Source organism: Anolis carolinensis, chromosome 2 (assembly GCF_035594765.1).
Source record: "Anolis carolinensis isolate JA03-04 chromosome 2, rAnoCar3.1.pri, whole genome shotgun sequence".
Lineage (NCBI taxonomy): Eukaryota > Metazoa > Chordata > Lepidosauria > Squamata > Dactyloidae > Anolis > Anolis carolinensis.
In genome coordinates, this window is record NC_085842.1 from 171,592,740 (window position 1) to 171,618,763 (window position 26,024).

At 41.7% G+C, this 26,024-nt stretch overlaps 2 protein-coding genes and 1 long non-coding RNA gene across 5 annotated transcripts in view; 1 reads left to right on the forward strand and 2 right to left on the reverse strand.

Moving 5' to 3' along the window:
• Positions 1-13,048, reverse strand: part of pip4k2c (phosphatidylinositol-5-phosphate 4-kinase type 2 gamma) — a 45,274-nt gene extending 32,226 nt beyond the window's left edge. The window contains exons 1-2 of one of the 2 annotated variants that reach the window (XM_008115065.2): positions 12,909-13,048; positions 4,865-4,952 (exon numbers count right to left, since the gene is read on the reverse strand). Coding sequence is in view for 1 of the 2 variants with exons in the window: in XM_003223623.4 (XP_003223671.2) it covers positions 12,909-13,037 (129 nt within the window). In the remaining variant the exon portion in view is untranslated. The remainder of the gene's footprint in view (positions 1-4,864; positions 4,953-12,908) is intronic. The other variant, XM_003223623.4, reaches the window with a different exon arrangement.
• An 89-nt stretch (positions 13,049-13,137) lies between these two features.
• On the forward strand, positions 13,138-15,636 carry LOC134296361 (uncharacterized). The gene is made up of 2 exons (XR_010003088.1): positions 13,138-13,225; positions 13,652-15,636. It is a non-coding gene; the product is annotated as an uncharacterized LOC134296361 (long non-coding RNA).
• The window catches only part of kif5a (kinesin family member 5A), a 96,431-nt gene continuing 85,983 nt past the window's right edge, over positions 15,577-26,024 (reverse strand). For both annotated transcript variants that reach the window (XM_003223624.4, XM_008115066.3), the window contains 6 exons: positions 24,252-24,468; positions 21,405-21,555; positions 19,517-19,599; positions 19,054-19,081; positions 18,756-18,881; positions 15,577-17,095 (listed from right to left, as the gene is read on the reverse strand). In XM_003223624.4, the coding sequence (XP_003223672.1) occupies positions 18,803-18,881; positions 19,054-19,081; positions 19,517-19,599; positions 21,405-21,555; positions 24,252-24,468 (558 nt within the window). In that variant the 3' untranslated portion in view covers positions 15,577-17,095; positions 18,756-18,802. The remainder of the gene's footprint in view (positions 17,096-18,755; positions 18,882-19,053; positions 19,082-19,516; positions 19,600-21,404; positions 21,556-24,251; positions 24,469-26,024) is intronic.

Genomic DNA, 26,024 nt, shown 5'->3' on the forward strand with positions numbered 1-26,024 from the left:
GAAGTTAGGTCTGCCCAAGGACAGCAGACACAACAGCAAAAAATGGAGTACAATTTTATATTCAGAGAAAATACCTACAAGGGACATGCATGCACGCACTAACATATGCCTTCAAGTCATCTGTCAACTTCTGGCAATCAATGAATTTTATAGGGGTTTTCTTGGGCAGGGAATATTCAAGAGGCCTTCTTCCAGTTCCTTCCTCTAAAATACTGTATAGCCTACAGCACTTGCAATTGGTTGGTGGTCTTCCATCCAAACACTAACCAGGGCTGACTCTGGTGCCTTAAGGGTATTCAACCAGGATGTTTAGGCTGGTAAACATATCTCTTTGCTCCATCATAAAGCAGTGTGTTCTGCATTTCACCTAAGAAGTTGGCTGGACTGGGAGCTTGATTTCAGTGATAATGGGAAGCATGCTGTAATTCATCAGGAGCCTGAGGCTACTTTAGTGGGCCCAGGACAAGCTGTATAGAAAAACTGAATAGCTATCAAGTCTAAGGGGACAGCCACTGCTATCTATCACCTCAGCCTCTGAGTTAATTCCCTCACTCTACCTTAACTAAATAAAGTACAAAAATGAGAGAGAGTACTAATTTGCCATTCACTTTTATTACTGAGGATGGCTTTTTCTTTGAGTTCTACCAACAACTTCCTTGACACATCTAATTAGCTGTTGTTTGGGACAGTATGTTGAGCTAGAGTGATAGCCATCTCTTGAGAATGCCCTAGATGTATATTTTCTGCGTGGCAGAAGATTGAGCTAGATGGCCCTTGTGGTCCCTTTCGATCCCATGATTCAATTATCTCTATCTATTAAAATTAGGACCACTGTTGAATAAATTCATGCCTGAACCAGTACAACGTGGTCTGAAGTGACCCAGAATTATCTGTATTACAGGGACTGTGTCAGCAACAGCCTGTCAGCCCTAGTTTTCATTAAATGAGATTCATCTGCAGACACTAGTTGTCATGGCTATAGATTAAGCCCCTCAAAATCTTGATTGGATAAATAAAGCTCAGAGGAATAGTATTGAACTGAGACTTTGCCGTGGTTTCCCCATGAGGAAAGAGTCTCAAAAGCCAGAAAACATGGACAATATAAGTACTATACTTGAGGAATTTTAAGACAAAATTTGTCCAAAAATCCTGGATTGACTTACCCATAGGTCAATGTAAGTACTGGATCTTAACTCTTTCCCAAAAAGGAAATACCACTGTGCAGAGTAGCAAAAGGTGAGAGCTTAATCAATCCCAGGAGAAGCTAAAAGAAGCACAGGGCCCTTTTGCTCTCTCCGACAAAGTTCCACTTCTGGCCTTTTTGAATGCCTGGACAGCAAAAGGGCAACAGTGGCAACCCCAGGAATACCTAGCCCAATGAGGTTTCTGTAGAAGGAGCCTTAACTTAGTGCCCTTCTACACTGCCATATAATCCAGAATACCGGATTATATGGCAGTGTAGACTCTGCTTTGAACTGGATTATCAGTCTACACTGCCATATAATCCGGTTCAAAGCAGATAATCTGGATTTTATACAGCTGGTGTAGAAGGGGCCTTAGTCCTGGGTCATGTCAAAATCCATAATTTTGGCACCCATACCTGCCCTCGACATATGCATGAGGTCGACTTATGCACTGGTATATATGGTGGCATGGTTGCCAAAAGAGACCCTGATACAATCAATACTGATACAATCACATAGAGTGAAGGCGACTGGTTCATTTGTGCATATAGGATGGCTTCCCTGCGAGTGCTGACAGAAGAGAATCCATAATTCATCAGTTACAGAAGCTCAGAAAATGGTACAGCACAAATGCACCATGAACTTCAAAAGACCAAGACAGTTTTGCTCCTCTCAGCATATCCAAAGTTCTGCTGGAGTAGCCTTTTCTCCTGAAGACAAAGCAGTAGTTGGGGCCAGTTTAAATTAATATTTGAGGCATTCCAACAGCCAGTAACAGAGTTTACATTTCTATTTATTTAAAGAAATTAAACCTAATTGCGTACAAGCAGCACTCTTGTAATACTGTAACTTGTATTTCGTTACTGTCCTGATGCGAGTTTAATGCTTTTTCTTCCCCATAGATGTTTATCAGAGAGGCAGAAAACAACCAAATCTGGGAACATGTGTCTTAGATCAGTAGTTGTCAATTGGTGGTACATTGGGATGCAGAAATAATCTGGGGGGTGAGTGATGCAGAGTTCTCATAACTATTTTCTGCTACTCGTGAAAACACTTTTGCTTGTTTTAGTTAACTTCCAACAATGCTATGATATTTTTTGTGTCTTTAAGCTTACCATGAGCCAGTGATTCTTAGGCATTTTTGGAGGTCAAGGGGCACAACATTCAAGAATCTGATAAAAAGCCCCTTTCCAGAAAAAAATATACAAAAAAACAAACATAAATGTTTGTATAGAAAATAAAACCTGATTTATATCATGGTATGATCAATTGAATTCCTTCACACAGACTACTCTGGATTTAAAAAAAATACAATGTTTACCTTAAAACTAATCACAATAAGAAATAGATCAAAATAACAAAAAGAAAAGCAATCCCTCAAATCATTTTTGCATTTGCTCATGAAGATTCTGAAGTTCATGAACAGACCCCAGGTTTGAAGACCCTGCTACAAAAAATAAAGTATATTGACAAAAGGCCTGTGAGCATCACTGCCAGAAAACACAGTCTTTAGTCATAGTGGCATTTGAATTCTTTCACAAACTGATGTGTGGAAATTAGGGCTGTCATGTGTTAGCAAGCAAAGGCGCTGACATGAAGATAACCAGAGGATAAAAGTTGCTACCTCTATCTAACACAAGGCAGGACCAGAGGGGGCCAAATGAAACTTACCTATGAGAAGAGGGAGCTCTACGGCCAGGTGGATGTTGCCAAACTGCAACTGGCTTCTGCCCAAACCAGGACAGTCAGGGGTGAGGGCTGGTGTAAAATTTAGGCCACCCTGGCCTAAAATAGCATTTCTTATTAGCCTTTACATACTGTTTCTCAAGCTCTTTAAGCCTGGTAGAGACTCAACTTTCCAGGATCTGAGTGATTCAGATTTATAAGAAAATACCAATTCTCAGTGGTTTGAGCTAACACTGCCTTCAATCTCATGATCAGATCAGAACCATGCCAGATACATGCAACTAAAGTACTAACTCTGAAAAGCAACAACACTCATTATGAATAATCTGCATAATCTGCAATCAATTTTGACAATGTCTATAAAATATTCTTTGTGCCAAACCACTTGTCTTTCCTAAATTCTGAGCCTTACTTGAAACTAGTTCCTATTCAGAGAACTTTGTACCGTTACATAGAATTTTCTCTACTAAGTTGGTGCTTTAATTTGCATTCTAAATTGTGTTTCTAACTAGCTAGCTTAATTTTTTTTACAACTTCATATATGTTTTTTATTTTTTTAATGTTTTATTGAGTGTTTCTATACATAAAAAAGAATGAGAACTACAGTGGGTATAGGAAAGATAGAGTAAGAAAAAATAAAAAATAAAAATATAGAGAAGAGAGGAAAAAGAAGAAAATAGGAAAAAAGATATTTAAAAAAATTTAAAAATGTTTTTATTGATATATGGTTGGTAACCATTTTGTTAGGTCACTGATTATTACGTCATGAAGAATTTCAACTATAAGCCCTATTATTAGCTACCTTGGGCATTTTAAACTAAACAAATAAAACACACCTTATACCTAACTGGAGGTAAATAACAAGATGGCACACATTCCCATTCTATGTACATAAGCCAAGTGGATTAGAAGTTGAATTGTTATTCAAAACTGACAATGGAACAACATCTTCTACTGCTCCTGAAGATAGCAAGATGGGAAAAAGGGACCAGCACAGTCAGCTGTGGATTTCTTTTCAGAAACCTTGCTGTCAACTGCTCTTATAATAACCATTTACTCCTTATCTCTCTGCAGTTTTCTTAGTTGGCTATTTCGGTGGCTCTCTCTTTCTAAGGATAGCAACATTTGGATCTGCCTGCTGGAGGCAGCCCATCTACAACAAAGCCAACTTCATCATGTAGAAATCAAGATACTAGACAGAGGCCAAGAGCCAACAATTTGACAAAAGGACTGAAGATAACCAGAGGATAAAATCTGCTACCTCTATCTAATACAAGGATCAGAAGAACATTAGCTCTGCAGATTTTGTTGGTCTGCAAATATCACCATATTTGTAGCTAGCTGCCTAGGGCTGACTAGAATTGCAGTCCATCTGGAGAACTACATATTCTCCAGTGCTGTTCTGACAGGGAAGAAAAATGCTCTGCTTGCTTTGTTATGCTGCTGTGGACCTTGGGCAAGGAGGGGGATAAACACTGTAGACTGCTATGAATTTTTAAACTACTATATGCCTAATGATGCTGTTTCTTTGGCACTATTCCTGCCACAGAGCAAAGGTTAGAACAGAGCTGGCTAAGTGAGTCAATTTCTAAGCAGAAGTTCCCTAAACCAAAAAACTATGAGGAGCATTAACAGCCATACAAAGGAGATGTATGCACACAAAGTTAAAGGGCGACAATCCCAACACTGTAGTTATTGGGAATGCAGTAGCCAAGACATAATGACCCCAAAGTGTCTCTCCAGCCCAAAAGAAAGAATTGAAGACATGCAAAGCAATATTAGTTCCACCGTCTCAATTTTAATCCAATTTCTTAGAACAAACAAACCACGGCATGTATTATGTTCAGGCACTGATACGAATTCAGCAGCCACAGTTTTGAAAGTGCTGCAGAGCAAAGCGGAAGGCAGCAACTGGCCTTCTGATCACAAAGGAAGATGCCTGCAGCAATGAAAACATTTGCAACATAGAAGGTCATGCTACAAGGCCCACGTACCAGCTCCCTCCTTCATTCCAGAAAATGCATTATTTTGTGACTCTGCCTTGGAGCTCAGATTCTCCCCCCACATTCTGGAGTAGGGCAACTGTTGGAACCAGAGGAAAAGGGTCAGTCAAGCTTAGAGAGGTTTAAGGATGGAATGCAGTCTGTCTGTTTATGTGTAAACATCAGGCAAAGAGAGGAAATGACTCTTCTACAGAAATACATGCTATCCCTCAAGGTCTTCGCTCGTTCCTCCCCATTGAGAAGCCGGGAAGATAATCTCCTTCTGGAGTCCAAAAGAGACCAGGCTCATGAGAACAGAGAATTAAGCAGGATTTAGTACTTGGACTTTAACATTGTATTATTTACATAGAAAGTGTTGGGTTTTTTTTACCTTTAAAGCCCTACATGGTCTAGGTCCAGGTTACCTACAGGATCGCCTTTTCCAGTACAATCCGCCACGGACACTTGGGTCCTCTGAGAGGCAGCTACTCCAGCCTGCCAGAACTCGAGTAGCGACCGTCACCCAGAGAATCTTTTCATCAGCTGCCATGAGAAGACTGTGGAACAATGGAAGAGATCTGACAGCCAAATCAGCTGTCGGAATTTAAAACACATCTGAAGAACCTATCTCTTCCGGCAAGCATACCCAGTCAGTGTTAATCATTAATTATAAAACTGTGTCTTGTGTCCACTATATTTTAATTATTGTTCTGTGCATTTTAATATATGTATTTTGTAGAAATACATTTTAATATGTATATTTTCTATAAAGATTGGGTGTTTTTAGCTATGTTGTGACCTGCTTTGAGCTACAAGGAAAGACAGGTAAGAAATAAAATAATAATAATAATAATAATCATCATCATCATCAATGCACAGATGAAACTACTTGCAACTTTTAGAGCTGGATAAAGAATTCCTATCCCATTTTCTACTAACCATCCTGGCTGGGGATAATATCAGAAAAATATCTGGAGAGTACCAGGTGTCTCCCCTGTCCCTCACGGCGCTCAAGACCTACCATAGACTATTCTATGGTGAAAAAAACTGTGTCCCTTCATTAAACCTCGAATTTGGGGAGGGGGGTGACACCCTCCTCCATTAAACCCACTGAAATCAACAACCTCTACTATTGGATTTGCTATTAATACAACAACAGATAAAAAAAAATTCCATCAACACACACCAGAGCACGGCAGTCAATTTGTAAACAATGTGCATGGAAATATATAGCCAGTTTAAAGAGAAAGTGGCATATTTTTATCAACCGCAGCAGCAAAACATGAACAGCAGGGACAAGGGGGGGTGGTGTACATTCCCTATGCTGTCCACATCTCCTTTACAGAAATGAAAGGGTATTTTTTGCTAAACCACACCTGAGTGTCTATGTTTGTTTTACACCTGCTCCACTTATCTTGAGTTCAAATGAATCCAAATGCTCGCTCACAGAACAGTTCCAAGGGGATTTCAGCAAAGTAAAGGAGGATGTTTTCAGGAACATGCCAGAATTTGGCCTTAATTTGCTGTCCTACATCTAGCCCACCCAGGCTTTACCATATGGAACATTGTGATTTCACTGGATTCGGACGTGACAATATAATAAATGAGAGTGCCATCAGTATCCTTTTTAGACTTTTCTACACCTCTCCTGACAGCCACTCCCAACAGCTTCATATAAAAATTAAACAGCATTATAAATACAATTATATCCACTGCACAATTGTGTGAGGAGTAAGAAACAGTCTTCTAATGTCACTACCCAGAACCCTCAAGAGAAGATACTAAAGCACAGCACTTCCAATCCATTGAATCAAGCCAAAAGGATGCTAGGGTACTAAAAGTTGTTCAGAGTCCAAGCAGGAAAAATTGGATTGTACTTGCCATCTTTTCCTCCATGGAGATCATATAGATAGTTGACTGAGGCTGATTCACTTCTGAATCACCAGACTGCACTGGGTCTAGGTAATTGTTATCACCCCAAAAATCTGCAACTGCATTTTGGATGCTTCCTCAATTACCTTCCCCTGAAAGGAATGGCTTTCACTAAAAGAATGTTAGGAGAAGACCTGACAAGCCTATTTCAAGAGAAGAGGTGACAAAAATGACTGTGAAACATGATAGAAAACTGCCCCATTTTAGAATGAAAACCCATCAAGAATAGCATGTTTACGAGCCCATGCATGTTTAAGATGGCTAAGTGGGCCTGCCTGTAACATAGCAAAGACAAAAGAACACTCTGTGGCAGCATTCCCCAAATGCTGGTCATCCAGGTGTGTTGTACTTCAGCTCCCAGAATCCCTGAGTATTCTCCAGGGCAGTTTCTGGGTGCTCAAATTTAAAAAACATGGAGGAGTTTGGGAATTATTGTGTGACCTTGTTTCAGCACCTCTGTTTCTTTGGATAACATTGCGTAACAAAATTTGAAAGGTTTTTTGTTCCTGGTAGGAAGTATTTATTTCCTGTTTAACTGTGTGGTACTTACTTTGAAAGTAGTTGTTATACTTACTCCAGAAACTTCATTTTTGTGGCTGCCATTTTTAACCTCTCAATGTGGCATTTTTAACTCTTGTGCAGACTGCAAAAACACAGGTTTTGCAGTTTAATAAATGTTTACCATGTTTTAATGATAGAATCAATTAGGAAATGACATTTATAACCTAGGAACAAACATCTTGTTACATAGTTTAATCCTAAAATACACATCTGTCAAGGAAGAGGAAATTGGGCTAAATGAGACTAAAATGAAAAAGTTGGGACCTGGACATTCTGCACACCCAAATCAAACAAAGAACACATGAAGAGGCAACATATCTTGAGGCTTTAATTTTAAATTTGGCAGTAACCCGTCACATACAGAATTAGAAGACAACAGTCGAACATGGGAAAGAAATCTCTTTAGTTCTCATGCTAAGAAGAGGGACCGCTAGATAGGGACTCCACAGATGAGGTAGAGGAGATAGGTCATTACTTGAACAATCCTACGTATGCTTTATTCAGAAGAAAGCCCAGCCAAGGTCAATGAGGATTACTTCCTGGAGTTTGAGGACTAGAGTCTAAGTCCTTCTCATATTTTCCTATGGCTCTCTGTCTTCCTGGATTACAATCCCTTCCATCTCAGAATGCTTGCATTTTGGGTATTAGATGAAAATGGTGCAGAACCAGTTCCAGAAACAGCTACCATATTCTGATTTTTTTCAAAGTATTCTTTCCCCAGCCCTACCAAAGGGAATAACATGGTCAGAATACCTGTCCCTCTTTGCTATACAACTGCTGGGTGAAACCGATTCACAAAGTAGTACTCGTAAACAAGGACAAGGAGAGCAGGTATCCAGACTGCAATAACCTTACAGCAATGGACAGAAAACTTTCTCCCCAAAGTGATACCTGTATAAAATATCTTTTATAAAAGATATTTTTCACTAGCAAACTCAGTATCTTTTAGGCAACCCCCATTCACTAAACTTCAAAGAAAGGGACAAGATCATGATTACAGATAAAATTAGGAATATGATATGTATTGGCTTATTGTCATTTCAATGCTTGCACTTCCACCCATTTCAATGCTTAAACTTCCACCCATTTCCAAGCACCAACTCTCAGAGTAGTAAAATATCATTTGTATCCAGGCATGCATCAAGAAGAGTTCAATTCACTTGTGTCATTACAATCCTCTATTTACCTTTAAAATAACTTTCAAATCATACTCATTCAGAAAAGTTCAAAAGTGCTTGAAACAGAAAGTGGAATGTAACAGTGGAAGAAAAATTACTCGGAAAATGCAAACAGTTTGATTATTTGTTATTGAGTCTGTTTCAACAACAACAACAACAACTTTTTTATCTGCCTCTCCTCAGGGCTCAAGGTGGGGTAAAACATTGTTAAAATACACAGATAAAACAAAGAATCACAAAAAATTAAATTAAAAAACGTAAGATTAAATTACCAATACTAATAAAATGTAGAAGTACATGTAACAACTCCCTAACAAAAAGCTATTATTCCGTTACTAATCTTCCCATATTCGCCTGAAGTCAATACACACAAGAAAAACAAACAAACTAGTATTTTGACCATGATGATTTACCAGAACAAATCTGGGGCACAGGGAAGAGTGGAGGGCAGGAAATATAAGTACTAAATGTACAAGGGTAGGGGCTGGGCTGGTTTGACATTGAGGACAATGTCAATAAAGGATTCCACAGCACATCCGATGCTGAAAGTTGCATCTACAAGATAGACTTTATGCAGTTTCACACTACTTGAACTGCCAGGGCTCAATGGTATGGGATTCTGGGAGCTGAAGTTTAGTGAGGGCCCTTTCACACAGCTATATAACCCAGAATATCAAAGGCAGATAAACCACAATATCTGATTTGAACTGGATTATCTGAGTCCACACTGCCATATAATCCAGTTCAATGTAGATTTCGTACAGCTATGTGGAAGGGGCCTGAGGCACCAGCAACTTCTCTTTGGCAGAGAAGGCTCAAGACCTTTTGAAACTTCAACTGCTAGGATATCTTTAGCATTGCTGTGTTCATTTTACAGCACAGAGGGCCAGGGATAGGAGAGGGCAGAGAGCCATTCTATGAATAATTCTGAATCAGAATTTTGAATTATTCTGAACCAGGATGAGGAAAAGATTGCCCTCCCTTCCTTCCAACCATAAATCCTGCAGGAGGAAACTCAACTCTTTCCACTGGGCACCATGGCTAATTTCAAGGTACAGGACTAAACATGGGCAAGCAAGTAACTATTAAATTTGACTGGAGGAGTGGGAGGGAAAGAGTACTCTTGTCATCAAATATCCTCATCCTTAAATATGAAGACTCTAACAGGCACTGTCTCTTCTCAGGACCCTTCCACACAGCCATATAACCCAGACCTATCAAGGCAGATAATCCACAATATCTGCTTTGAACTGGGTTATCTAAGTCCACACTGCCATATAATCCAGTTCAATGTGGATTTTATACAGCTGTGTGGAAGGGTTTCAGATGTGCTCTTCATATGTCCAATGGACCCTTGGTATTCAATGGGTTTTGATTCCAAGATCCCACTGGATATTGAAAGGTGTGGATGCTGAAGTCTCATTACACTATGTAACAAAATTTGGGGGGAAAAATCTGTTCCTGATTTGAAAGTGTTATTCCCTGTTTAACTCTGTGGTACTTACTTTGAAAGTAGGTTTTATACTCCAGAAACTTCGTTTTTGTGCCACAAACTATGTGGAATTGATTGAGACTCTTAGGAGATATTCACTGAAAAGCTATAGCAAAATGTGCAGCAGAATATTGTGCCAAAACAAACTTTTCCTCATGCTTTTTAAATGACAGAACCAATTAGGAAATGACATTTATAACTAAGAAACAAAAACGGCATTACACGATTAATAATGAAGTAGTAATGAAGTCATAAAATGGTACCCCTTTTACCTTCATCTTCTTTCTAAGCTATTTTCCCAATGGAGGGGTAGCAGTGTGACTGTCATTTCCACAGGGCTTTGTTTTGGACATTCTCAGGTTTCAGCACACATGTCTTTCTTGATGGTGTCCATCCATCTTTGTAGTAACCCACCTCGAGCCATGAAAAGAGGCGGGTAAGAAATAAAATTATTATTATTATTACTACTATATTGATTATCTTTCCTTTGGCCGTCCATGTTGTTGTCAACCTGCAAATCTCCAAATGAAGTGCTGTTTGTGCTACTGTTGTTGGTTCTCTTCTCATGACATAGCCATACAACCATAGTCTTGCTTCCTGCATTTTCTTGCTGATCATTTTTATTCCTAGCCTTAGAATCATAGAGTTGGAAGAGACCTAGTGGGCCATCCAATCCAGCCCCCTGCCAAGAAGCAGGAAAATCGTATTCTAAGCACCCTCGACAGATGGCCATCCAACCTCTTTTTAAAAGCCTCCAAATTTGGGAGGGGTTGAAGCTTTTTGTCCCTTAAGATGACCTTTCAGGCCAGTGTCTCCTGATCTGGCACAAGATCTCAACAAGACCCTGAAATTACCATTATTGTGCAAAGGTTCTTCACAGGTAATAGGTCCTGAATCTTTGCTCCCTTTTTGAGCCAGTTCTTGTTGGCCACAAAGGACGATCGTTTCCACAATTGGTGGAAGCTTCTTTTCTGTTTTCTTCTGCTTTCTTCTTATTTCCTTTATCATGATGACGGGTTACATTAAGATGTTTTCCACTGTGAATTAGGAAGAGATTTTCAGCCAAGCACAAGTTGTTCTGATGGCACTGTTTTTTGGTGTCTTACTGAAGACTTCTATTGCAGAGTTTGACGTGTGCTCTTGCTTCATAAGCTACTGGAAGGAATTTATCCACATGGACAAAGTAAAGACTATTTTAAATCTCTCATAAGATGACATTACATGAGTTGGTGCAACTGAGCACTTTGTACATATGTTGTTCTGGGTTTAAGAAGAATAAACCGTTTGTTCTTTCTTAATTATTCACCTGCGTGGCACATATCTTCTTTCTCTGGCAAAGCAGATCATTTTTGTCACCCTCCTCTGGACGCATTCCAGCTTGTCAACATCTCCTTTCAATTGCGGTGCCCAGAATTGGACACAGTATTCCAGGTGTGGTCTGACCAAGGTGGAATAGAGGGGTAGCATGACTTCCCTGGATCTAGATGCTATACTCCTATTTATGCAGTCCAAACTCCCATTGGCTTTTTAAGCTCCCGCATCACATTGCTGGCTCATGTTTAACTTTTTGGCCACAAGGAATCCAAGATCTTTTCCACACGTACTGCTGTAGTGCCAGGCGTCCCCCATTCTGTTTCTTTGATTTCCATTTTTTTCTGCCTAAGTGGAGTATCTTGTATTTGTCCCTGTCGAACTTCATTTTGTTAATTTCGGCCCATCTCTCTAATCTGTTAAGATCGTTTTGAATTCTGTTCCTGTCTTCTGGAGTATTAGCTACCCCACCCAATTTGGTGTTGTCTGCAAATTTGATTATCATGCCTTCTATCCCTTCATCTAAGTCATTAATAAAGATGTTAAATAGAACCGGGCCCAGGACAGAACCTTACTTATGGCACTCCATTCGTGACTTCTTTCCATAGAATCATAGAATAGTAGAGTTGGAAGAGACCTCATGGGCCATCCAGTCCAACCCCCTGCCAAGAAGCAGGAAATCGCATTCAAAGCACCCCCGACAGATGGCCATCCAGCCTCTGCTTAAAAGCCTCCAAGGAAGGAGCCTTTCCAGGATGAAGAAGACGCATTGGTGAGCATCCTCTGCGTTTGTTCACTTAGCCAATTATAGATCCACCTCGCTGTAGTTTTGTCTAGCCCATATTTGATTAGCTTGTTTGCCAGGAGGTCAAGGGGGACCTTGTCGAAAGCCTTACTGAAATCCATGGCATTCCCTGCATCTACCCAACTTGTAACTCTATCGAAAAAAGAGATCAGATTTGTTTGGCACGACTTGTTTTTGATAAATCCGTGTTGACTATTAGCGATGACTGCATCTTTTTCTGAGTGTTTGCAAACCACTATTGCTTCTATTGCAATGTAAATTGGGAGACAGGTGGGTAAAGACTGTGTGAATCATCAAAATTTGGGGGTTGTTGTATGTATTCCATGGCTGTATGGCCATGTTCTAGAAGTATTCTCTCCTGACGTTTCGCCCACATCTATGGCAGGCATCCTCAGAGGTTGTGAGGCATCAAAATTTGGTTGAGATAGTGTTTTCAGTTTTGGAGGGACTCTAATTTTTGCTCCTCATAGACTTGGCCTAGGGATTTGGTTAACCAGTTAAAATTCATGAGTAAACCGGGTTTTTTTTACCTGAAAAATTTCGAGGGTGGTTTCAACCCCTAAACCGTCCCCTTAGCTGCAGACCTGGTTAGACCAGAGCTGCATCTACACCAGGCATGGGTCAACTTGGGCCCTCCAGGTGTTTTGGACTTCAACTCCCACAATTCCTAACAGCCTACCGGCTGTTAGGAGGGCCCAAGTTGGCCCATGCCTGATCTATACTGTGCAATGAATGCAGTTTGAGGCTGGGAGACCATGGGAGAAAGGAGGGGCTTACCTGGTGGTTGATGCCCCACCCCAGGACGCGCAGCAAGGGGTCAGCCGACCGCAGCACCTTCACCCGCTGAGGGACGAAGTGCTTCTTCTTGGTCTTGGTGCGGGTCCCTGGCCCCGCTGCCGCCGCCATGCCTCTCCGCCGGCTGCTGCTCCCTTCTCTTCCCCTTGCCACCGGCAACGGAAGCGCCGGTCAGCTGATCCAGCCGGCACGTGACCACGAGGGGCGTGGCCAGCACGCGAGGATTGTGTGTGCGTAGATATCCCTCTCTCCGTCTTTCCAAACAGAGACTGCACTTCCGGTGGACGTGGAAGCCCAGGGTAATGGCGGGCTGAGGTTTTCGCATCCCGACTCTAAGGTTTTTGGGACTCCATTTCCCATAATTCCCGGCCCTTCGCGGAGCTGGTTAGGGCTTTTGGGAATTGAAGTCCCACGCCACCGTCCCCAGGAGAATCATGGAATCCTATAGGGGCGATATCACATTAGAAGAGGCTATCTTCTCCATATCGACGGGTTTGACCCGCAGAATTCTGGGAAATGTAGTTTACGGCCGAGCCTTTGGAATTCTCCACCCTAGAGGTCCTGGCTTTAATAAACTATATGTCCCAGAATTCTGCAGGAGCAAACCGGGCAATAGGCCTGTAACATGATAGATAGAGCTTGAGCTCCTTGACTCCAAATGCTTAGGACCAGATGTGTTCCATAGTGAGGCAGTGTGGAGGAAGTGACAGACTTTATATTTCTAGGCGCGAAGATTACTGCAGATGCAGACTGCAGCCAGGAAATCAGAAGACATTTACTTCTTCGGAGGAGAGCAATGGCCAACCTTGACAAAATAGTGAAAAGCAGAGACATCACATTGGCAACAAAGGTCCGCATAGTGAAAGCAATGGTATTCCCCATAGTAACCTATGGATGCGAGAGCTGGACCATAAAGAAGGCTGAGCGAAGGAAGATAGGCGCTTTTGAACTCTGGTGCTGGAGGAAAATCCTGAGAGTGCCTTGGACCGCAAGAAGATCCAACCAGTCCATCCTCCAGGAAATAATGCCCGGCTGCTCACTGGAGGGAAGGATATTAGAGGCAAAGCTGAAGTATTTTGGCCACATCATGAGGAGACAGGAAAGCTTGGGAAAGATCACGATGCTGGGGAAAATGTAAGGAAAAAGGAGGAGAGGCTGACCAAGGGCAAGATGGATGGACGGTATCCTTGAAGTAACTGGGTTGACATTGAAGGAACTGGGGGCGGTGACGGCCGACAGGGAGCTCTGGCGTGTACTGGTCCATGCGGTCACGAAGAGTCAGAGACGACTAAACGACTGAGCAGCAGCAGTGTTCCATAGTTTGGAATTTTTCCCCAAATTTTGGATTAACAGCATTATGTACTTGAAGAGATGGGACCAAAACAAGAAATGGTACTGTTTCATTACCCGGGGAAGTGAGGAGGGGGAATAACCAGCAAAAATAGGGAAAATTGGTTTTCTCTTTCAACTCTTATTTATTTACTACATTTATATGCCGCCCTTCTCACCCCAAAGGGGACTCAGAGCGGCTTGCATATTACATTCACATACAATACATTATATTATTAGCATAGTACAATACTAGCATTAAATTACTATATTGTACTATATCATTAGGAGCCCCGGTGGCGAAGTGTGTTAAAGCACTGAGCTGCTGAACTTGCAGACCGAAAGGTCACAGGTTCAATTCCCGGGAGTGGCATGAGCGACCGCTGTTAGCTCCAGCTTCTGCCAATTTAGCATTCCGAAAACATGCAAATGTGAGTAGATCAATAGGTAACGCTCCAGTGGGAAGGTAACGGTGCTCCATGCAGTCATGCCGGCCACATAACCTTGGAGGTATCTACGGAAACGCCAGCCCTTTGGCTTAGAAATGGAGATGAGCACCACCCCCCAGAGTCAGTCACGACTAGACTTAATGTCAGGGGGAAAATTTTACCTTTATCTTTACTTGCTGACTGTAATGATGGGAGCTGGAAGTGCCAGATCTCTTCTGTCTTATTGTTTACCAGTATACTACACTACACATGGGTGCAGTCATGAAGGCAATAGTACATACAAATCTTAAAGAGTTGTAACAGTTTGTTTTGGGCTTAGTTCTACTGCATACCTTTCAAACTAATTTGTGTATGAATAGGCAAATGTTTATTTTAATTAGTGGGACTCCCAAGAACCAGGAAAAAAGTGAGACAAAATAGACTTATGTCTATACTGTATGCAGTCAATCTTTTTGAAATTACAGTTCCTCATAAGAGCTTTCTTGCAGCTGTAGAATGTACTGTAAGATTTGTATCATCAATTCCTTCAGACCTTTATTGGTACTCAAGAGGTGAAAATAGCCTGTAGATTTTTAGTGTACAGATAGTATGATGTGAATGCGTTCCAAACACTGCTTACTCAGTGTCGTGCTTCATATTCTTTGAATGTTTAAATCCTCGTTCCTTTTATCAAGAGTAAGGTAAACCTTAAACACCCGAATGTTCTTACATTAGTTTAGCCAAAACTGACATTCTAATTTCCATGTATCTTGTTCCTTTTGAAATGTTAATACCTTTTACCACATACTGAATTAATATTTTTACATACTTCAGATTTTTCCCCTTGTTCTTCCTGCGTGTTTTTGAATTGATAAAACAACTACAGAGCAAAATGTTTTTTAACATATTTGTTTATTGATTTATTTTTTTAAATAAACTTTTAAATATTTTGACATGCAACGTTTGGTGTGATCTGAGCAGAGAGAGGTAAGATGATGGGGTGCCTGCAGTTCCTGCAAGGAGGCTGAACAGGGCTGCTGCGATGAAGGAAGGGGTCTGGCATCAAGCAGTCCTGCAGCCTCCTCTTGCCCCCCTGAGGCCAGCCGTTCCCCATTCTCCCACAACCCGGTCTGCTCTGTGTGATTCAGAAGTCGTGACATTAATCAAAGATGTGCAGTGGACTCACTGTTCCCTTAAAGGGTAAATATGGAAACACGGACTAAAGGCCACTGAGCCAGCTACCAAGAGACACCAAAAAAGGAATAACTGAAAATATGTCGATAGCAGCCTCAATTTTTTTCTTATCTCACTTTGGAATATTGTTTGACCCTAGCCTCCCCTTTAAGATGTGCCGTGGCTGCAGTTGATCAGGACAGTGTTAGGGAACAACCACATTCCTGCCAGTTTGCTCTGCAAACACATCTTCCTCCTCCAGCCCATACTACCTTGTCTACATCTTCACAGACTAAAATAGAGCTATCGATGTGTTCCTCGTGCCCAGTTGTGGTCTCATACAAAGAGCCACATCGCTATCTCCATGTGGGGATAGATCCTATATCCTTGCATGCCCCCCATTACTCTGTAATTCCCTTTGTTGTTTCCACTGATAGCTAATAGGTGGTCACCTCCACAAAGCACAGGAGCCACCAACACTATCATGCCAGCTGGAGGAGATGACCATACAAACAAGCAAAAAGTGACTTCTGCATATTCAGATAGGTTTCTTTGCCATTGCTGAACCGTCACAGTGAACTTCAACTTGTTAAGTATACCCAGGATATATTCATATCCAAAGACAGTTGAGACTCAAGCACCATGGCAGACTCAGAAATGTGGAGCTGGTTTCCCACGTTTTATGCCCTTGGAACATTTTGTAAAAACAAGGACTAGGTGAGGGATGCTCCACACATTTTTTTTTGCAGAGTCAGCCCATAATAGGCATGCAATTCCTGCCTGCCTACCTAGCCAGTAACCTGGCAGTGCCTAATTCCCACTGGGCACAGTGAGGTTTAGCTGACAGTGGTTAAGAATGGGGACTGTCTATTAGGCTAGGGTCAATGTGATACAAGGGAGATGCTTTGAATCCCTTTTCTTAGGCAGGAATCTATTCCTCCAGGAGGGTGCTTCTGCATCTCCATTCATCAATGGCAAACAGTCCCTTAAGGCAACTGAGGCAGGAAAAGGGAGGAAGAGACAATTGCCTCCTGGACTAAGGAGCAGGGAGCCCTAGGAAATAAGTGAGTATACCATTAAGTGAGTAGGACAGAGAAACAGTGAGAGAGTGAAGCAGCAGCTGGATAAATATACAGGACATGGAGAGAGCAGGACACACAAACAGGGCCCATTTGTAGCAGAAGTCATGGAAAGCCAGGCTGCAGCATGCAGAGTTGAGGCTTCCGTCCCAATTAGAAACTAAGAAGAGAAAAAGAGAAGAAAGGGAGGGTGAAGAGAGAAGGTGAGAATGATCTCGAAGAAGCCAGGCTCCTAGTCTGTGTTGTTTTGGAGACAGAGCTGAATCTCGGTCCATGTATCTGCAATTACATTCCATCTGATAGTATTTCTTAAGATTATGAGATTCAGATTATTTGATCAGATCCAAATGTTCACTTAATCTGGAGGTGAGGGGCCTGTTGGCCTCAAGATGTTTTGGCATATCACTTTCCATTTGTTGTCCATTTCAACTGTGAAATTACCTTTCCCCATTTCGGAACATTCTGCACTTTGCCTGGGATCTATGAATTAGTCTCCTGTTTTTAACACTGTATGTTGCATGTTGATTTTAATCATTGTTTTTATTGATGCTGATGTTTTTATTCGGATAATTGTGTTATTGCTTTGTTATTGTTATTTGATTGTTGTGCCGGGCAAGGCCCCATGTAAGCCGCCCCGAGTCCCTTCGGGGAGATGGAGCGGGGTATAAAAATAAAGTTGTTATTATTATTATTCCATCAACTCCAAATAGCCAATGATCAGGATTGTGCTAGTTCAACATGTCTAGATGTCTACCTTCTCATCTAGGCAATAATTTACATGTTGCTGTCCTTCCCGGATACTGTCCTTCCCATGCAAAATGTGTTCTAGGACTCCTGACACACAGCTGTATAAAATTCACATTGAACTGGATTATATGGCAGTGTGGATTCAGATAACCCAAAGCAGATATTGTGGATTATCTGCTTTGATATTCTGGGTTATATGGCTGTGTGGAAGGGATGGGCAATTTTAATAGGGGCAAAAAAGAAAAGCTTGTGCTTGCATAACCATTTGAGAACCAAATCAAAACCAGAAGTAATGTGTTTTTTTGCCATTTTTTTGCCAGAGGCTTGTGAGTCAGTGCTGGAAGCAAAATCACTCTGTTTCGCAGGTGGGTTGAAAGTGCTGCAGTGAGAAATTGATCACAATGTGATTTTAATATTGATTGTAATGTTTTAAACGTTTAATATGTATTAATTTTAATTTAATTGATTTTAAGCTTCTGTCTGTATGTATTTTAAGGCATCTAATAGTTGCCATATGTAAGCCGCCTTGAGTCCCCTCCAGGGTTGAGAAAGGCAGGGTAGAAATAAGGTAAATAAAATAAATAAATAAATGTTAGGGAAAAGTCAGGACATTTAATAGATGCTGCAGGGGCCTCTCAACATGGGGTTGAGGGCTCAATGTAGCCAGCAGACTTCATTTCTCCTTCAAAATGAAAGATGAGATCCTCACAGGACACTGAATTGTTGCACCTCGTACATGTGAAAGGGATGCACAGGACAGAGGAAGTTATTAGACTGAGCAGAGAAGGGAAGTTTGAAGAAAAACACACACACACACACACCACATCATTCATGAGCCTTCTTTATCACCCAATACACACACACCCTCTCTATGATTCCATGCAGGTTTGATAGGCATGGATACTGAAATGTGAATTAAAACATTCTTAAATAGAAGGGTATCTAATAAGTCTTGTGAGAAAGAGAGAGAAAGAGAGAAATGAAAGTGACATCTAGTACATTCCTGACAGAGACTGTGATAAAGTCTCAAGGTGGGTGGCTGATTCAGGTCAAAAATAGAGGAAGGGATGTACCTGATGGTGTATTGCAGCCTCTTGGGCAGTTGCTGGCGCTGTTGCTATTAGCTGGCTGCAGTTTCCTGATGAAGGGGGAAGAGCTTGGCTTGTTCATCGGCTTCGACACCGCAGGGCAGGTCACTTCTACAGGAGAGAAAAAGTTAAATACCTGGAAGCTGAGATTTTCCCACCTTGCTTTAAATGTTTGTTTTTCTATCTGTGTGCACGAATCCGGATCCAACGATCCTGCATGGCCAGGGGAACTACTTTAATTAATGTCTCTCTCTGAAGAACCCCCTTTTCTCTGGGTTCTTACCTGTTATCATTGATGTCTGTGGCATTTCCTGTGCATCAGTTCAGGCAAAAAATAGGAGACATCAAAACAGCAGCATTAGGTTTTAGAGAGGTGGTGATTGCCACCGCCAAATTATGCATGTTGAACCGTATATACCCAGCCCATGTTATTACTCATTATATAATACATCAGACCCCTTCCACACAGCTGAAGAAAATCCCACATGTTCTGTTTTGAACTGGGATATATGGCAGTGTGGACTCAGATAACCCAGTTCAAAGCAGATATTGTGGGATTTTCTGCCTTGATATTCTGGGTTATATGGCTGTGTGGAAGGGCCCTCAGTTAACTTCTGGTTGCTGTTGGACTCACATTCTTATCAGGCCCATTCTGACGAGATCACTCAGCCTTCCTGGGAGTAGAGGTTCAAAAAATACCTGGAGGCTCACAGATTCCTCAACCTTGTCTATGTCTCTATCCTTACCGTTATCCATATTGAGCTTCCGATAGGAGGCCAGCGGGGCACTGGAGGAGCTGCTTCCACTGCTGGATGAGGCATTGGTAAAGCTGGATGGACAGAAAAGAGAGAAAGACAATGATATATGAGGGGTGAATGCTGGCTTGTGGGTCTGTATCTTCTGAGTGTGCTAGAAGGATGTCACAGACTCAAATATACCAGCATGGGTTCACTTTACTTGAACGAGGAGCCTACAGGACAGGTAGTTGAGGAGGGCGAAATCGTTTTCAGCTGCTGGAACAGATGGCAGGACTACCAAGCTGAATATTTGACACGTAGATTGGGGAGAAAAGACTTGTGTGACATAGCAGAAAAAGAGTGAGTGAGATATAAAAATGCATACGATATAATGAACTCATAATGTGAGGCATCACAAAATTCCTATGGATGGCCTATAGCAGTGATTCTCAACCTGGGGTCCCCAGATGTTTTTGGCCTTCAAGTCCCAGAAATCCTAACAGCTGGTAAACTGGCTGGGATTTCTGAGAGTTGTAGGCCAAAAACATCTGGGAGCCCCAGGTTGAGAACCACTGCCCTATAGCCTGGAAAAGAGAAAGCTTATGTGATACAAGAACACATCCCTTCATAAAATCATCAGTATCAATAAGACTATCCAGTTCTCAAACTAGCCAGATCTGTCCCTGATTCTCCTTGTGGAATCTTATACCTCTGACTGAAGGGCAATTACAGCAGCCATGCTTTTATGTCCTAACGAAGACAAAAACGTATCTTTCTGATTGGTTCAGTGCATGCTGCAATAAACTTGCAAAGAATCCATCTCCCCAGATTGCAACCTGAAAATATCTTAAGAAGCCTTTCTTAAAAAATGGTCTTATATGCTCATTTACAATTTTTGAAACACCCATAGACACCTGTCAGGGGATATAATTTGCTTCTGTGCACAGTAATATGAAACTAACTTTACATTTTCCAATTCATTAAAGTTGTTTCAAAATTCCAGAGTCTGCGTGTCACAGACACCTGTCAGGGAATATAATTTGTTTCTATACACAGTAATATGAAACTAACTTTACATTTTCCAATTCATTAAAGTTGTTTCAAAATTCCAGAGTCTGGGTGTATAGAAAAGCCTCACCGCTTGGTCAGACCTTTTGTGTTGATGCTACTGGTGAATTCACTAATGTGAGAAGTGGACAGTTGAGCTCAGTAAACTTTAGGGAAGGACTTCTTCAAACCTCCCATTTCTTGTCTCTTTCTTCAAAATATACCCTGTGTACTTGCGTATAATTCTAGGAAGTTCAGTCTAGAAATCAACCCAAAAAATCTGGGTTGACATATCCATGGGTCAATACTCATTTTTTAAAAAGCCATAATCTCCTTCTCTGAGTAAAAGACAAGAGTTTTTCCTGTTTTGGGAGAATCTAAAAGAAACACTGAGGCTCCTTCTACATTATCCTATATCTCAGGATCTGATTCCAGATTATCTTCTTATCACAGATTATATGACAGTGGGGACTCATAATCCAGTTCAAATCAGATAACCTGGGATGAGATCCTGAGATATAAGAATAGTGTGGAAGGGACCTGACTCTATACTTTCTATATTGTGGTGCTGCTTCTGGCTTTTTGAATTCCTGGGTGGGAAATGGTGGCTAGGGGAGCTGGCCCTCAAGGTGGTATTGGTGCTATCTTTTCTCTTTGATTTACAACATTAAAACCATAATTTTTGCCCCGAACATAAATTTGGTTTATACATGAGTATATACAAGAAATCCCGGGACTGGACTAAGCAGACCCAAGAAGAAGGCCTTGATTAATTCACAGAATGACTTAAGAAGCCAACATCTTCACACCATCTTTCTGAATGTAATGGTTGGTAAAGAACACTCAATACCTGTCGGGCACAGTGCTGCCAGAATTTTGCAGGTAGACGTTCTGATAGTTCTGGAAGAGGCTGTTGGTGTAGCTGATGCAGTCAGAGTTGCGGACACCATAGGGGTTGGTGGGGGATGAAGCTGGGTAGTGTCCTGGCCGCACTGGCTTGGCTGCAAAGGGATGCAATTCACACATGTAATATAACACATCTGTTCATATATTCATTCTAAATTGTTAAGATTCTCCTTAGGGCAAGAGCCTACAATGTTTTGAATGTCCGCTCCCATGTGCCACAGGCTGCATGGCCAGTGGTGAGGAATTAGGGGAATAACAGTTGAGAACATCAGAAGCATACAGTTCTGGGTGTAGCCAAAAGTTTCTGTGGCAGCCAACTTGCAAATCTAAAATGCACACAGAAAGCAGGCATAAAAATCACATTTGCACACACTGAACAGCCTTCTTAAAATAAGCTCATTGATGTGTCCAGACAAACATCTGTAGGGTGAACACCCTATCAAGGAAGGTTCCACTTTCCAGATTACTGAAATAAAAGCTGTTGGAGTAAACATCAAATAATATGTGTGTGTCCTTCTCTTCCCCTGGGCACAGATGCAGGTAAGAGACTAAAAAGAGACAAGTACAAGGGCTGCAACTTCACTGGATTTTTTAATATATATTGCAGGACAATAGAGAATGAAACACAGAAATGGAATGGAATTTGGTCCTGTTTCTCCTCTATCTCTGAGTCCCTAAATTTTGGCCAAGAATACCAACAACATCTGTGAACTGTGGGGATAAAGGCAGTTGATTGTGGGTATTCACTGGTCAACAAATTTTTGGGAATGCTTTGTTTCCTCCACAGTTTTGGGCGTGCCAAGTAAATTTTAACATGCTGAACACCACTATGTATTGATCATGTCTTTATCATATCATAGACATATAGCAATGATTAGGATGAATAGACCTTGTCTGGCAAACTATATGTCTATAGCGGCATACACTATGACAGTAATGATCTCATTAGGAAACAAAAATTCAAAATATTTTGTTATAGATTTTCATTTGTAATCACTGTCTGACGCTTTGCAGATGAGAGTCCAATAATCAGAGGCGGTCCAACCGCCCGCCGAGGGAAGCATTTGCCTGCGGCGCAATCGTCCCGGGGGCGCAGTCAAGCCCCCGGGAGGATGGCGCCACCCCCCGCCTCCTTCTCCTTCGGGCCTGGGCCTTCCCACCATGGCCCATGTGCCCTGGCCCCATCTCCTTTATGGCGCGGGAGGTGGGGCCAGGGCGCACCACGTGGGAGGTGGGGCCAGGGCATACCGCATAGCCTGGACCAGCCAGCCTGGATGGGCCTTCCAGGTGTGGTCGCGCGACGCGGGAGGCGGGGCCAGGTCTGGTCACACCTCCCACATCGCGCGGCCACACCTCCCGCAGTGCGGGGGAGGGGCGCCAAAATTCATTTTGCCTGAGCGAGTTTCTGTTACATCTTATATAATATTTGTTATGGCTGTAAAGATTTAAGCACCCCCGGTGACATAGCTGGTTAAATTGCTGAGCTGCTGAATTTGCTGACTGAAAGATTTGATGGTTCGAATGCGGGGAGCGGGGTGAGCTCCTGCTATTAGCCCCAGCTTCTGCCAACGTAGCAGTTTGAAAACATGCAAATGTGAGTAGATCAATAGGTACTGCTCCGGCAGGAAGGTAACAGCACTCCATGCGGTCATGCCGGCTACATCACCTTGAAGGTGTCTACGGACAATGCTGGTTCTTTGGCTTAGAAATTGAGATGAGCACCAACCCCCAGAGTTGGACACGACTAGAGTTATTGTCAAGAGAAAACTTTTACCTTTACTTAAAAAATCATGCAAGTTACTGTCAAGCAAGAAAATGTATCAAAATTTTGCAATAATTGTAAAACAAAATTGGCTGGTTTTTATAAACCTTACGTGATGTAACAATTTTGAAATTCTTTATGTGATCAGCATCAAAAAATCTATTTGGCACACAAAAATGGTAAAGGAAACAAAATACCTGTTTTCCAGTGTAACAGGTGAATTTCAAATACAAGTCAATTTATTTATCTGACTACATGTGACTATTTTGATGTGTGTCTAGTTTATATGATCTGTTTTCACAGATGTGGACTATGCCATCACAGAATGATGCCTGTATTGGGTCTATGATGAATCAATAAACACTTTGGACTTACAGAATTTGGCTTGTCTTCACACAGCATTTTTTTTAAAGATTGAGAATACAGTGCCTCTTCTTAATAGTACTTTATAGATATGAATTTGTTTTTAAACACAGTGCCTTGTCTGAAAGCTCGCTTATATTATCTACAGAGCACAACACTTCCAAATGTACATGGTTACAAATACAGTAGAGTCTCACTTATCCAACATAAACGGGCCGGCAGAATGTTGGATAAGTGAATATGTTGGATAATAAGATTAAGGAGAAGCCTATTAAACATCATATTAGGTTATGATTTTACAAATTAAGCACCCAAACATCATGTTATACAACAAATTTGACAGAAAAAGTAGTTCAATACGCAGTGATGCTATGTAGTAATTACTGTATTTACAAATTTAGCACCAAAATATAATGATGTATTGAAAACATTGACTACAAAAATGCGTTGGATAATCCAGAACATTGGATAAGCGAATGTTGGATAAGCAAGACTCTACTGTAATAGAAAAAATATTTGAGCGTGTTTAAGTTCCCTCACTTACATTATAAAGTAAGCCCCAGAGAACATACACACAGATTCCTTCCAAGCCAACATGCCTAGCATTGTACTGCTGGTCTAGTCTCCACACAAGTAGTGGTACCCAATTTCAACCAGCTTGCTCACCGATCTGTGCAGAGTGGTTGCGCTTCATGGTGTTCTTGTAGCGCACTGCCTCCTTGATGCGATCAACCTCTTGTTGGTAGCGGCGCTTGTCTTTCATCGCACCCTCTTTAGCCTCCTTCAGTGCACCCTCCAGGGCCTTAACTCTCTCAGCCGTAGCCCGAAGACGTTTCTCCAGTTTAGGAAGCTCACAACGCAAATCTGCATTGTCACGAACCAGCTGAGACCCCGGTGGGTAGGAAAGAGAGAGGAGAGAAGATAAAGGGGTAAAGAAAGGAGGCTCTGGGTTCTCTGCCCCCAGATCTAATGACTTTCCCTTGGTCTCATTCTAGTACTTTGCAAAAAGACTCATCACCAAACTCAATGGCATTCTGTTTTTCCTTACAGTCCTAAAAAACATCAAGTAGCACTTCTGCTAGTCCTAACCCACATCTCTCATGCCTTATAGTAGGGGCTGTCAGCCATTGATCCTCTGGCTCAGAGTTTCTCAAACTATTCTCCTCCAGATGTTTTGGAATTCAGCTCCCACAATTCCTAACAGCTGGTAAGATGGAGCTGAAGTACAAAACACCTGGAAGAACAGAATTAGAGAAACACTGCTCTAGCTGATTTGTGCTTAAACTCCAAGAAGCTTCCAATGACAGATGGGAGTTGAAATCCAAAACACCTGGAAAACCAGAGGTTGAGAACCAATGCCTTAGAGCGGCGGTGTCAAACTTGTGGCCATCCAGATGTTTTGGAGTTCAGCTCCTAGAATTCCTCACCATTGGACAAGCTGTAGGGCTTCTGGGAGTTGGAAACCCAAACACTTGGAGAGCTACAAGTTTGACATCATTGCCTTATGGCAATGGTTCTCAAACTATGAGATCCCAGTTATTTTAGATTTCAACTTCCAAAAGCCCCAGTCAGCTTGAACAACAGCCAGGAATAATGCGAGCTGAAGTCCAAAACATCTGGAATACCAAAGTTTGGGTTTTTAGAGCAACTGTAATCCACCCAGTGCCCTCCAGACATGTTGGACTGCAATCAGTGTTGGTCACACTGACAAGAAGTGATGGGGGTTGTGGTTCAATGTATTTAGAAAACTAGATAGGGGAAGGATGTCCTGGAATTAAAGTTGGAGAGGGGAGCTCTGCCTAGATGTTTTTGAGAAGCCTTAGCTAGAATTTCCAGTAAAGATGTGTATTAATTCATTCAATTCATCCAATACCCCTTTCCCAGGTGACTCACAGAGGTTAAATAGATATAGATAGAAAACTTTATAATTAAACTATCAACAGAAATCCCCCTCCTCCAAAGTAATCAGGCCACAAAGGCCTGTTGAAACAAACAGGACTTAATTTTTTGGTGAAAGGGTAAGTGTTTCATTGCACTTCAATAACAACTCCAAATCCAGAGTTTCCCATTCTTGTCTTAGAAACATTCTACATTTATTTTTCTACAAGGGAGCAGATGAATGTCTTCCTGCCCTCGCCTACCATTCAAGAATGGCAGTATCTGCCCATGACTTTGAGGCAGTGGCATCAGCGCCCCTTGGCACCACAGATGTTTTCAAGGTTTTATTTGAAAATCTTGGCACTCAGGACACTTGCACTTCTCCTGCTTTAATAAGCGGACATATGAACCCACATCAGTTTCATATTACTGTGGAGCGGGCCAGACGAAAGAACTTGTAGAGCTCTCAAGCATCTAAACTGCTATAGAGAAAGGCATTTCAAATCCTCTTTATATTTATGTGTAAGTCCAGAAATTTAGTCCAACAAGCTAACTCAAAAA